At 38.2% G+C, this 14,052-nt stretch overlaps 1 protein-coding gene across 1 annotated transcript; it reads right to left on the reverse strand.

The window, feature by feature from the left end:
* Window positions 1-1,236: 1,236 nt before the first annotated feature.
* Window positions 1,237-13,334, reverse strand: LOC307034703 (putative chitinase 10; the record flags this gene model as incomplete). Its single annotated transcript, XM_079673574.1, has 24 exons — window positions 13,195-13,334; window positions 12,852-12,905; window positions 12,728-12,757; window positions 11,904-12,108; window positions 10,758-10,814; window positions 10,136-10,301; window positions 9,345-9,469; window positions 9,126-9,249; window positions 8,839-9,021; window positions 8,574-8,690; window positions 7,658-7,790; window positions 7,270-7,564; window positions 7,151-7,157; window positions 5,713-5,743; window positions 3,898-3,924; window positions 3,583-3,787; window positions 3,449-3,505; window positions 3,196-3,361; window positions 2,987-3,111; window positions 2,778-2,901; window positions 2,040-2,222; window positions 1,832-1,948; window positions 1,587-1,719; window positions 1,237-1,508 (listed from the first exon to the last, which is right to left on the reverse strand). The coding sequence occupies exons 2-24, from the start codon at window positions 12,874-12,876 to the stop codon at window positions 1,237-1,239; spliced, it is 2,907 nt and encodes a 968-aa protein (XP_079529700.1). The 5' UTR covers window positions 12,877-12,905; window positions 13,195-13,334.
* Between the last annotated feature and the right edge of the window lie 718 nt (window positions 13,335-14,052).

Consider the following 14,052-nt stretch of genomic DNA (forward strand, 5'->3'; position numbering starts at 1 on the left):
TATGAGAAAAAATATTAGTATCAGAGCAATCAATTGGTACTCCCGGAATAATAAAACAATGTGGATTTGAACACTAAGAGAAAACACATGTTTCCACATTAGGTGTGTAATGACTATTGTATTTTTTGTTTTTTCCCTTCACTTAAACAAGTGTTTACATTGTGCGTGTGTGTGGATTACAGGAAAAACTGACCTAAAGTGCAGCTGGGAAGATACGAGGACAAACATGCGTGTAAAGACATTCTGCTCACTGGGTGTGATTAAGGACAAACCAAGTAATGTAATGTATGGCATATTGTTTTTTAACTAAAATGCCACCAGTGTATGTTGCCACACCCCTGCAATGTAATTAAATCATTACTTTATTACAGCTTATGGGCACCAAAGACATCTAAGCAAGCGACAAGACAAATGACAAACACACTCTGTTGAACCTGTCTTGTGAACAAAAGTATGTGAAGACAGATTTTAATGTCAGGCATCATTTAATGAGGGTGCAACTATAAAGGTTAACTTCCCACAACAACAGCCTAGTCACTGATTGCTACTGTGACATCTACATAATTATGCAGCAGTTTGCTGTGTAAGTTGGAAAAAATCTTTGGTATTTTAAACAGGGCCACTAGTTCCACGTCAGTATGTATGCAAAACTGAGCTGGGCGGTGACCTAGGGAGCCACCAGCTGGTGGAAAAGCAAGGAGAAATCTTCTTTAAATTCATTTCAGATGCCCTGTCAGGCCCTCTGCCTAGCCTCCTCCCTCCCCCCCCCTCTGTATCTGTTTGTGTGTCTCTGCTTGAATACATGGGGGAGATCTGGTGTGCAGGTGTCAGGAACAAAGCCGCTGTCATCCCAATCAGCTGGGCTGTAGCTCCGACTCTCCAAAAAGCTATCAGATCGTAAATTCGGCTGCCCTGCATACCGTCTCTACCTGGAACCCACTCTGTACCAAGAAATCGCATATTTATTATAGACATTTATATTTTATGTTGCAGTATAATGAAAAGAAACCCAGAAGTCATTTTTGAGGATAACAATTGTGTGTTTAATCTATTAGAAAAAGGTTGAATCAGCTGTTTTAAGACAGAAAAAAGTAATTAATGGGAATTAATTACGGTAGATCTTCAATTTAATAAAAAGTGAATAGTCTCACAAGAACCTGAAATCTATTTTAAAATGAACTTTCATTTTCACTAAAGCTATCTCACCTTCTGTAAAATAAATGAATGTGCCAGCTGTTAGGGCCAGCCACAGCATTTGCAGCTGTCCCTAAAGACCAGAGTAGCCGGGCAGTCCATGATCCAGGTGACGCCGTGGCCACAGTTGTAGAAGGATCCTGGGGCATCAGGTTTGGCATAAACCCCCCCAGGCTTTGTAGCACAGAAATTATCTGGTTTGGGATGAGGGCTGGGGCGGAGGGTGGGACGAGTGGTGGGCTGAGGCTTATTTGGGTTTGTAGACGGAGTCACTGGATTTGGAGTGGTTTCTCCAGTAGGAGCGGGAGAAGGATCTGTAGAAACAATAGTACAATATAAGAAGTTATAAACTGTCAACATATTTTCACTTGCAATATATCGTTTCTACTTACCTGTGGCCATAAGAGAGCGGAGGGAGCTGATGAGGGGATAGTTTCCCTGTCCACAGAACTGCCCGTTAAAGTCATCTAAGTCCAGAGCCCAGACAAAAGCTCCTCCGAATCCGTTTTCCTTTAAGTAACTGACCTGAATAAATAGCCACAGAAACACTTTAATAATGTATAGACCTAGACATTGAACTTTTGTTTACTGGAAAGACAAATTTGGTATAAATATTTTTGTAGAAAAGAAAGAATACCTTAGTCGCAAAACTTTCTTTGTTGTCATATCCAACCCACTCACTCTGTTTGACGGCATATGGAACTTTCTGGTCCTCAATCATCTGAACACTGGCCCCTTTAAGAAAAGTGCAAATCTGAAAAGAGGGTTAAATGTAATCACTAACATAGACTTACTAATACAACAAAGACTGAGGGTTACATTTATGTAATTGTTTCCAGTTTCACCTCATAATAGGACCACATGCCGGCCTCTCTTGTAAAAGCCCCAGCAGAAGCGGGACCGCTCGCTGCCGCTCCAACCTGACTGGATTGAGTAGACAGATGAAATGTCCTGCCATATGTTGCAAAGCCCATATTTAGCTTTTCGACAGGTGTGCCGTTGTCCCGCCAATATTTCATGGCAAAGTCCTAAAATGTGTATAAAAACAAATGGACAGAAGTCTAAGTTTCCAACCAAATGTTTTAACAGAAATGTTCAGAAATCTGCCAGATAATGCAAATGAATGGCGTTTCCATCTTCTACTTTTACTAGAAGAAGCTGGGCCCATTGAGATGAACCATTGTAGAAGAAGACAATGACTTGACTATTGTTAAACCTTAAACAAAGCTAAATGAAATGGAAATATCTTGTAATGATATGAGGAACATTAGTCTCCTCATCACTCAACACAGATCTGATGTTTATCTAAACATGCTACGAGTAAATTATTATTTTTCAATGTTTTCTTCTTTTGTGCTTTGTTGGATTTATGAATGCCATCATGTCCACCTCAGCCAAGTTTAAAATCTGTTTTACAATACTTATGTATTTCATTTATTGTACACTGGCATGGGCGTGGCTTTAAATTGAATGCAAATTGAAAATGTGCATTGAATAAATAAACTTTAAGAGACATTATGCATTAACATTGAATAACGTCTTTACATTTGCGATGCAGATAAAATATGATTCTCTGTACTCACAGTATTTAAGTAGACGTTGTCCCCGGTCTCATGGGATCCCTTGTACAAGGGGCTGTTGTGTCCAGTCACACTCTCCCAGGTGCCGTGGAAGTCATACGTCATCACATTAATAAAATCCAGGTACCTGGTGAAAATCATGTGAGATTAAGTCAACCAAAACATGATGAAAGCTTGATGGGGAAAATGTGTTGAGTCACATGTTGGTGTACTTTGCAATCTCCGCGATTTCATAACCAGCATCAGTGGTTCCTTTCCCAGCAGACACAGCAGCAGAGATCATTAAACTCCTCCGGCCAGTTGATGTTCCCTCAGCCTGATACGCCTCGAAAAGTTCCTGTACACCATAAATCATGGAAAAGTCCATTTTGGTTCATAATAAACACAACTTGTGCACCAAAGCAGTGATTTTTGATCTGACCTTGCATAAAAGCGTGAATCTCTGCTTGTCCTCCGGGGGACTTCCTCTTGCACCGGGGTATTCCCAGTCCAAATCAAGTCCATCAAAACTATATGTTCTCAGTAGTTTGATAGAAGACTGGATGAATGCATTTCTGTTAGCTTGTGTTGACACCATTGTTGTGAATCTGGGTATAAGTTTCAGGGAAATAAAACAATTTTGAGGAAGTGCAATACAGTGATCTTTAGCTATTGTATTTTGCTAAATATCTCACTTTTGTGTTCCAAAGTTCCAGCCTCCGAGTGCCAAGAGTGTCTTCAGGTCTGGATTACTGTGAGAATATATACATTTAGTTGCCTGCAACATTTCACTGAGATAAAAAAGGAAATGATACATTGTTTAACTGACCTCTGTTTGTGTCCATTAAAGGATTTATAGAGTTGATCATCATTCCATTCGATGGTGACCAACTCATTCGCATTGTTTATACCAGAAAAGGCGTAAATCAGGTGGGTGCACAGGTTCGGATCAACATTTTGAGGCATAAACTTCCCTTGGCCGGGACGATATTGGGACCAGTTGGTGAAATAACACACCAGTCTGGAAGAGGAGACTATATTGTTTCGTTAATATTGGAGATTCATTAATACTTCACATTCAACAAGTACACTTTGTTAAGTTGCTACCAAATATGTTCAGTATTAATATCAAATGTGAACTCACCCAAACTGCCCAGAGAAAGACACAGACCTTCAAAGCAAAAATAGTCAGTGAATATTAGGTAAAAGAGTAAAAAATATATCATGCTTTTCGTAGGGCCTTACCTGCAATCAGAATCAGCCGATTCATGGTTGTGCTTGGATGAGCTCTTTCAGAATACTGAGCACTGAGCAGCTTTTATTTCCTCCTGAAAAACTACACAAACAGTGATAATCATCAACCAGGAAGGAATTTACTAAGAGTATGTCCCAACTTTAGACTCTACGCTGTTGCGTCATACATGTCAAATAAGAGAAGCTGTTTAAGGTCATTTGTCCCATGCCAAACCAGGAACCTGTGGGTGATCTTTTGTGGTCTATCAATATCCTTCAGCTGCAGATAAGCATCTCACTTACAATGGAAACAATTTCTCTCATTGTTCAAAGCATCCCACGCTTTGTCTTTGCTTTGTCTTAACCATTGTGGAACGCAGAACAGAGATGTTAGTCAATAGTGACACAACTTCTTAACCTGTGAGGGCTACAAGCCTCACAAACGAACACACATCTTAAAGGTTATGCTTTTGTTTACATCAGACATACACAGACACATTGATTTGAAACAGCTTTATTTTGCTAGATTGAGTGCACGCAATCTCGTTTAAAATATCTATTGTTAATTGTGTTGTGTGTAATCCTATTGTCAGTGTTTTACAGCTCACCTGGAAAACACCTGCCTTTATAGATGTGTCAGCTAATTGGACTACGCCGTTCCTCTCAAACCCTGAGGGGTGTTTAAAGAGGCCACTCCATTTAAGCGTTTTTAGAGCCTCTTCCCCCTGCACACAACAATGGACTGGCCAGTAGTGCTATACATTCCCGCAGTGTGGAGATGAGGGGGGGTATGTGAGTTGCTCTTGGGCAGAAGAGCACACAGGATGTCACCTATTTTTGTGAGGTTTTGTTTATGTGTTAAATGCTCGATTGTCTCTGTTTATATCTACACCTTTTTGTTTATAATTTATTTTATTACCAATCTTAAAACTTTACATATATTGGGTAAATAAAATCCTTATTTTTGCACCTCAACCTGCATTCCTGATTTTTGCGTACCCTGGTCCTTCACAAGCCCCAAGCCTGTTTTTCAGGCCTTAGGCTCGAAAATGACATTCCCAGAACAAATTACAATAACTTCACTTCTAAAACGGGTAAATTAATCATATTTTTTTTGTTTTAAAGTAAATTCAGATTGAACATAGTAAAAAAATGTAAATTATAGTGTCCGTCCAAAAATAAACCATTACTTATAGTGAAAACCACCCTTGAATGATGGGATAGTAGACTAAAAGCTTTAGGAATCCAAACTATAACATATAAGTACCCTGTATCAAGATTGATGCAAACAAGTCACATTTTATCTTTTTAGAGAGGTTTACACCTCTGGGGTCATTTGGGTAGAAATGGGTGTATTTGCCGTGTCTCTGGAACCCATTGGTCGACTTTGATGATTGACATCTCTTTTGAACCGTTAGAGAATCGAAGGGGAATTTCCACATACTGTGTACACATACAAGTTACCATTGCGAAATGAGAGCTATGCGCACGCAGTTTGCCCAAAGCGAAACCTATTTTACGCTCTGAAATCTAAAAACTGAAAACTAGATTTATTGCTGATGGATTATCAGTAATCATTTCAAAGTGACACAGACACATTGGATTAACCTATGGATTAACCTTCAGCAGCGTTTTTATCGTTTTAATGCCATTGAAGACAACTTTTGATCAGAAAACAACAAGCCTAGTTTGTTTACAAATTGCGGCGCAACTTGTTGGGCGGTACCCTGGAAATAAATCTCTGGGTGAGAAAATCTCTGCGTGAGAAATACAAGGTGTGGCGTGTGAGCGTGTGAATGGAGTGAAATGCGTGTGTCTCACGCCAATTGCATGAGACTTGAGAGCTCTGGGTAAGGCAACGTGAGTTCTGTGCTAAGTGTGTTAGCATTTTTTCGCTCAGGGCTAATTCAGAGCCTTTGTTATTACCCTTATGTTTCGTTTTGCTAAAAATGGTTAATATTGTCTGATAGTTGAGTTTCTTCCCGTTAAGTGGGTATGACACATTAATAGGTTTTTAAATGTTAAGAAGCCCTCAGAGGCTCAGACGCTGTTTCTTGCAGATGTTGTGATTTTTCCCCTGCCCGTGGAGGAATGGGGCTTAACATTCAGTTTCCTGTTGGAAAAATAATCTTCCTTTGTACAAACAGAGAGGCGTTTAAAAGCCAATTCTGTGTCTCAATGCTCAATACAGTAGAAAGACTGAAATGGTAAGATAATCATGTCAACAAATTGGTTTCCATATTATTTGGAGAGCATTTACTTCAAATAAATACCTAATATGCTATTTGTCGCAGCTGTTACTACCAGCCAAAGCTTTCACCAGGCATATTAAACGTTATGATATTTAATTTGATATCACAAAATAAGACACTCAGACACTACAAGCCCCAGCACCCTCTTTAAGAATGTGTGTGAATGGGTGAATGCTGACTTTGAAGGGCTTTGAAGAGCCGTAAAGACTGAATAAAGCGATATATAGTAAATACAGTCCATGATTCTGAATCCTACCAGCCTAAGTACATACCTTTATATATACAGTCTATGGTACATACACATGGATAAATGGAAAGCCACACCTAAAGAAGAGGCATGTCTTCTTTCCCCTGCCATTAACTTAGGGCAGCATCGTATTGGAATTGGAGAGTAAGGCAATTTCTTTTGATGAGAAGAAAACTAAAAATGTTTTAAAGTTCATTTAACTAGTTAACTTTTTGTCAATTGTTGATTTTTCACCCATCTTTATCTCTTTAAATACTTTAAAGAAGACACATTATGCTTATTGTCAGGTTCATATTTGTATTGTGTGCTATTACTGTGACATATTTACATGCTTTAATGTGTAAAAGTGCTTTATTTTTCTCATACTTTCCTGTGCTGCAGCTCCTCTTTTGCTCTGATTGGTTAGCTTTGTAACCGCTTAGAGATATCCGGCCCTCAGCCCATCACATTCAATGTGTTGGAGCACTTGCCAATAGAAGCACGAGTGTTACTTAATAATGTGACGGAAGAAAAACAAAGGAGTTCACTCAGTGATTCAGGCAAGGGGGGGGGGAGTGTGTTCAGAGGAACTCGCTCTGGCATGAACTTTGGTATTTCAGCCTATAACACTACATGAAAGGGTAAACCCCCCATTTGATGTATAACCTTTTTCCCATGGGGCTTACCCTGCTCCTTCACAGTGAGCATAACAAGTAAAGTGTTGTGCAGTCTGTGGTTTGTATACACAAATTTAACCAAATAAATGAAGCCTTTCTGTTTAATTCATCATATATTTATTTAAGGCCAGTCGCAGCAGTTACATTTTTCACTGAAAATGAGATTAGCTGGGCATTGCTGAAGGAATGTTCTTCCCTGGAAGCACTGATAGAAGGTGCCGGGCTTCTTGTCATTTCTGTAGAGGCCGTCGGGCTTCCCGGCACAAAAACTTCCAGAAGTGGCAGTTGTGGTGGTGGGAGTGGTGGTGGGTTTGGAAGTGTGAGTTGTAGGAGCAGTGGCAGAAATGGTTTGGTTTCCTACGACGGGATAGGTTGTAACGATCTCTGGTGCAATTGTGGTTTGAGGAACTGGAGGTGGGAAATCTAGTAAGAAGAAAAACAATACATTTAAATTCAAGACATTATGGAAGGTTGTACTTCCTAAGGAGATGGTAAAATGTTGAGATATTTGTTTACCTGAATCCATAAGAGAGCGCAGATAGCTGATGAGAGGATAGTTTCCCTCGCCACAGAACTGTCCAGCAAAATCATCCAGGTCCAGAGACCAGATGAAGGCACCTCCAAACTTGTTATCTTTTACATACTTTGCCTATGGAATATGAATTATAGAGAGTTCTTCAGTCTAAAATGCAAATGTTGTTATTTTAAACTATATGATTTGTATTTCTATTCATAGAGTGAATACGTGTCTGATCACATGAAGCCTCAAACATAAATAGAAAACACAGAGGCTATTATTTGAGATAACCTTGCCTCCAAAGAGAAGAATATTTTTGTAATAAAGCAGTTAAAAGGTAAAATGATACGTGAGCAATCATTATTTGCCTGCACAATTGTATGCCCTGAAAGGTTTATCAAGACCTTATGCCAGAATAGGGTTTAATTGATGAAGCCACATGTTTGAACTACAATATATGTGTCTAGCATTGTCTAGCAAGAAAAATGAAAAAAAAATGTATCTGAGATATTTTGATGATTAACTGAATTTTGTCTTGTTTCCCCATTAAAGCTTGTTTAATGTAACCCTGCTTGTATATTAGTATCTGAGCAGAGATTGACTTGCAGAGGTGAGATAATTGTGATTACTGTTAATTATAGCTTGATCTGCTTTGTCGTGTTTTTCTCTAAAGCAAAAATGCAAGAAACCTGTAATAATCCAACAAAAAGTTTCCAGTCTTGAGGGGATGTTTGCCAAAAGAAACAGTTTCCAGTTACAGTGCCACCTCCAGCTCAATATAAGGCATTAACATCTGTCTGTGCTGTGCTCATTGTCATCAGCTGTGCATAGCTGGAGAGTAGTGGTAGAGTGGTATGCTACTTTTATCTTGTTCATTATCTCAACGAGACGTGGAGGAAGATATGTTTTTATTACCTTGAGTTCATAGCTCCTTCTGTTTTCGTACCCAACCCACTCATTTCCTTTGATGGCATAGGGCACCATTTGATCATCAATCCACTTGACAGTGGCTCCATTGAGGAAAGTGCAGATCTGTAGAAAAGGAAGGAAGTGATAATAATCATCCTCCACATGCTTTTAGACATATATTCACGAGGGCTTGTACTAATTAAATCTGCACTGAGTTCATTTAATCATGAAATTGTGTTTCAGTGTTGTTCTTCATTGAACTTTGACTGACCTCATAGTTGGACCAAAACCCAGCTTCCCGGGTGTAGGGCCCGGCAGCGGCTGCTCCGCTGGCTGGCGCTCCAACACCGTTACCTGCTGGTGTTGTGCGAAATGTGCGTCCATATGTAGTAAAACCGATTAAGAGCTTTTCAAGAGGTGCTCCTTGGTCCCTCCAGTATTTCATGGAAAAGTCCTGTGAGACAAAAACATTTTAATCGTAAAAAGACAAGGACATATAAGTATTCAGCTTCTGATTAGTGAGGATGACACATCCATGTTGTCAAAGAGTTTACTCACCACATTGTAGTAGATGTTTTCGCCCTGATCGGCAGAGCCACGGTACAGAGGGCTGTTGTGACCAGTGAACGGGTCCCATGCTCCGTGGAAGTCATAAGCCATGACATTTATAAAGTCCAAAAACCTGTAACACAAGCATGATGTCACATAGTACAACAAATAAACCATTTATTTGGTTTCAACTTTGAAGCTAAATGACTCGCCATCACTGGAACTCACTTTGAAACTTTAGCAATCTGATATCCATTGTCGATGTTTGCCTTCCCAGCAGCCACTGCAGCTGTGAGCAGCAACCGTGGCTTTCTGGTTTCAGTGGATTCCTTTTCATAGGCGGCGAGTAATTCCTAAAAGCAAGATTTAAATAGTTGAGGATAATGTACAATATAATATTACATTGCTGTAGTATCTTGAATCAGGGTGCTATTTTGATGTTTCATTCTACGGGATCAGCGCAGGACGCAACTAAGTACATTTACTCAAATACCATACTTAATTACTATTTTTGACATAATTCTACTTTGAGTATTTCCATTTTCTGCTACTTTATACTTCTATCCCATTACATTTAATAGGCAAATATTGTACGTTAACTCCACTTAAACACTCATAGTTACTAGTTACTTTTGACATGTACCTGATATGCACAATGTGATATAATACAGCTGTACTACTAATGTGCAGTGTTTTAAAAAATCTAAATCTAAAATTGGCACCATATTGCCAAACTACAACCTTCAAATCTCCCAAAATGCATTTGTTAGTGATAAAAACAGAATAATTTAATATTGTATACAAATAAAATACTGTGAAAGCTGATCGAGCTGAAAACAATTCTGTAGTCCTACTTTAAGTAACATGTTGCATTCAGGACTTTTACTTGTAATGGATATTTTCAGACCATATAATTTGTACTTCAACTCAAGTACAAATTCTCAAGGATCTGAGTAGTTCTTCCACCTCTGTGTGGGATTATTTCAGTAATGCTGCTATGGGAGGTCTTCCATACTGACCTGGCAGAGGACTGTGAACCTCTTCTTGTCCTCTGGAGGGCTGCCTCGTGCTCCGGGATACTCCCAGTCCAGATCCAGCCCATCGAAGCCATGCAGTCTCAAAAATCTGATAGAAGACTGGATGAATTTCTCGCGGTTGGGCTTGGATGAAACCATGATGGTAAATCTGTAAATGTAAAAGAATTTATAGCAACACTGTTCATGATGTTCTTCTTATTATATGAGATAAAGCAGTTTCACAGCTTTGTGATTCCTCGTGGACTCTGTTATGGCAGTTGTGGTATTAAAGCTTAATACAGAAAGACAAAGGAAGACATTTGCTCGAGGGGAGTAGCTGCGACACCCAACTGTTCTTTGTAGGGTGTGAGTTTTGTCTACTGCCACAGGGCGACCATCCTGGATCTCATGTTATTGTGTTGTCATGTAAAGGATCTTTGATGTGTCCCTATAAGAGTGGCTGTCACACACAGAACAGGACGCACTCTGAACGAGTCGTCATGCTTGCAAGCTTTAAACGAAGATCTTAAAATACTTCATATCGATATTTTGTTTCTTTGCATAATTGCCTAACTCATCATTTTCTCTAGACAGCAGCTGATTTTAAGTTGCTACGACAACTCACTGTGTTGATCCGAAGTTCCACCCGCCGACAGCCAGCAGAGTCTTCAGACGAGGGTTTCTGTGAGAGATGAAGATAAAATGTATGAGTGAAAGAGGAAGTAAGATCGTTCCGTTTGCTGATAAGTTCAAAGAAGCACTCTTTATATGTACAAATACTTCATTACATGAAACAATGCCCATGATAATTTCACACAACCCAATGTGCATTACATGTAAAAGTGCATGTACAGGAATATGCCTTTTACTCATGATCTCATACTTCACTTGCTACAAGTTTCTCCTTAAAACCCTTTCTTTGCTTTTAGTATTTATATTTATTATTGCCAATTTTTATTTTGTTATCTTCTTTTGTTTGTAGGTGTTTCTTGTTACTTTCTGTCCATTCAGTTAAAGTTTCACTACTGCAATACATCTAACCGTTTATTAGTCTTTGACAATTTCCTCATATGGAGACCACTTAACCCAGGGGTGTCAAACTCAAGGCCCGGGGGCCAAATCCGGCCCGCGACTTCATTTTCTGTGGCCCCATAAGAGCTTGCAAAGAATATAATATGTTTATTATCGGTTACATTCTACTTCAGAAAAATGTTGCCCATAAACTACATGTCCCACAATGCATCTCACATTTGACTTTTTTCTCAGAATTTGTCTTTTTTTTTTTTTTTTTTTAAATATGTCTTTTTTCTTAGAATTTCACTTTTTCTCAGATTTAGATTTTTTTCCCTCAAAATGTTACTTTTTTTTTTCTTCAGAAATTGGCTTTTCTTTTTAAATCATTTTGTGACATTCTCACTGAAGAGACTTGCAATTATTTGCCCCAGACCTCTGCTTTCAGACGTAGTTAATTATTAAGTTATTACCCTATCTGATAATAATTCAATGTAGAGGCAATAATGTAATATAATACATTGTTTTATATATATTAAATATGTTTATATGTATTTGTATATAGTCTTAAAGTTACAACCGGCCCTTTGAGTGCAACCAAAATACGAATGTGGCCCGTGATGAAATTGAGTTTGACCCCCCTGACTTAACCAGTCACACTAAACCATGTAACTTCCACCCCCCTGCCGATGTGATCAGCTGTTGTTAAATAACAGCTGATAAGACTGCAGGTATTACTGGTCCTGCAGTAATAACTCACGTGTTCTTCAGCTCATTGAAGGATTTGTAGAGAACATCATCATTCCACTCATAGGGGGCCAGCTCGTTGGAAGGGTTGATGATTGAAAATGCGTAGATCAAGTGTGTGCAGAGGTTGGGGTCCACATTGGCGGGCAAATATTTGCCGACACCTGGTCTATACTGGGACCAGTTGGTGAAGTAGCACACCAGTTTGGTTGAAGACACTATTAAAGAGAGGAGATTATATTTAGAACAAGTTATTTAGAAGCAATGTACACAGAGGTGGGAAGTAACTGAGTACATTCGCTCAAGTATTGAACTTAAATGCATTTTGGAAATACTTGTACTTTACTTGAGTATTTCCATTTTATGTAACTTTTACTCCACTACATGTACTTTGTGCCTTTAGTTACAGATTTGGGTTAATAGTGTGAAATATAATCAACCCTTAAATTAACTTTATTTAAACCTGAAAGGACATTCACAAGCTACCCTGCAGCATACAAAGAATTAAATCCAGCTGCACCTTCACCAGTTTTGATAACACTTTAATGCATGAATAATTCAATAATCAAATCAAATAATCAAAACATTTAATATATATGAATCTGAAACAGGACAATCTGCATAATGAGTACTTTTACTTTTGGTACTTTAAGTATATTTTGATGCTAATATTTCTGTACTTTTACTTGAGTAACATTTTGAATGCAGGACTTTTACTTGTAACAGAGTATTCCTACAGTCTGGTACTTCTTTAACTCAAGTATAAGATAAGTACTTCTCCCACCTCTGAATGTACATGTATTATAAAGTTATATGAGTTTAATAATAAATACATACCCAACTGGAGACACATCAAAAGGGACAGCCCTAAAAGGAGAAAATAAAGGTTTTATTTTTCAAACATTTTCTGTACACAATCACGGTCTTTAAATGAACACAAAATTGAAATAATAAAACTTACCAGCTAAGATTGTTAGACGAGCCATGTTGTGTCCGCTGAGCCTATTCCACAGAGCTGAAACAATTAAAAAATAATTGTGTTTTATGAATTTTGCATTATAGTTGCCAACTATAGTTAACCATATAAAGTCTGTATATTCCGCACATAACAAAACATGTATTCAGAAGAATTATCTTTATTGTAAAACTCGGGTAAAAAGACATTTTGCAATCATTCCCCAGGTGGAGTTCAATACACAAAACATTTAAACAAGCACTAGTTAAATCAAATGTAAACATTGACAATTGAACACGTTAAACTTTAAAATGTAATTTATTAAATTCTCTTTGTGCTCCTGACTTACCGGTTCACAGTCGATTGGCTGGATGTTCCTCGGATCCTCCTGGAAGTCCTTTTTATAGACGTGATAAGAAAGGGACAAAGGCTACGTGTCCTGACAATGAGGTGATATGAATACTCCTGAGAGACAATGATTGTCACTCTAAAATTTAAATTAGACTGCAAAGAGCCGCTGTGCGTGATTTGACTTGAATGTCATATCCATTTTTATGGTCTGATAACTCGAGATAAGACCATTAAAGTTAAACTTGCCTCAGTAAAGTGTCTCAGATCAGGACATCTGATCATGCAGATAAGATGAACTTGATAAAAGTATAAACTGATGTGCTGTATTTTATATGACTTCAGGATTACAATGGTTTCAAAGGGTAATTATGGATGTAAATTGCTCTTTCTTGTCTTAGACTGTTGACCTGAGGATTTTCTGAATTAATCAATCAGTTCATCCCTGAAATGTCCAACTTCTTTTTAACATGGCCAATCTTTTTTTTCTTCCATAGCTCTAAGTTATGTCTTTAAATATTTGTTTTGTCAAATCCACAGTGAGGAAAGCAGCACATGCTCACATTTTAGAAGTGGTTACCAGCAATAGTTTTACATTTCAATTAGAAGATTGAAAAAATACATAGCACTTTTTGGTAACAGTGGGAGTAAGAGCATTACAAGACCTTTCAGTATCAGTTACAGGACAATTTGATATATACCTAGGCTGATCATTGCACAATGAGCATGTTAGACACTGTTTCCGTGCATATTGGTATTCGTAGTCATGAATAATAATAATAATAGATTTATTTTTGTTAGCTTTTTTACAGGTGCTCAAAGACGCTTTACAGATATAGTGAAAAGAAAAGAAAGGAAC

Source organism: Notothenia rossii, assembly GCF_949606895.1.
Source record: "Notothenia rossii genome assembly, chromosome: 4".
NCBI lineage: Eukaryota > Metazoa > Chordata > Actinopteri > Perciformes > Nototheniidae > Notothenia > Notothenia rossii.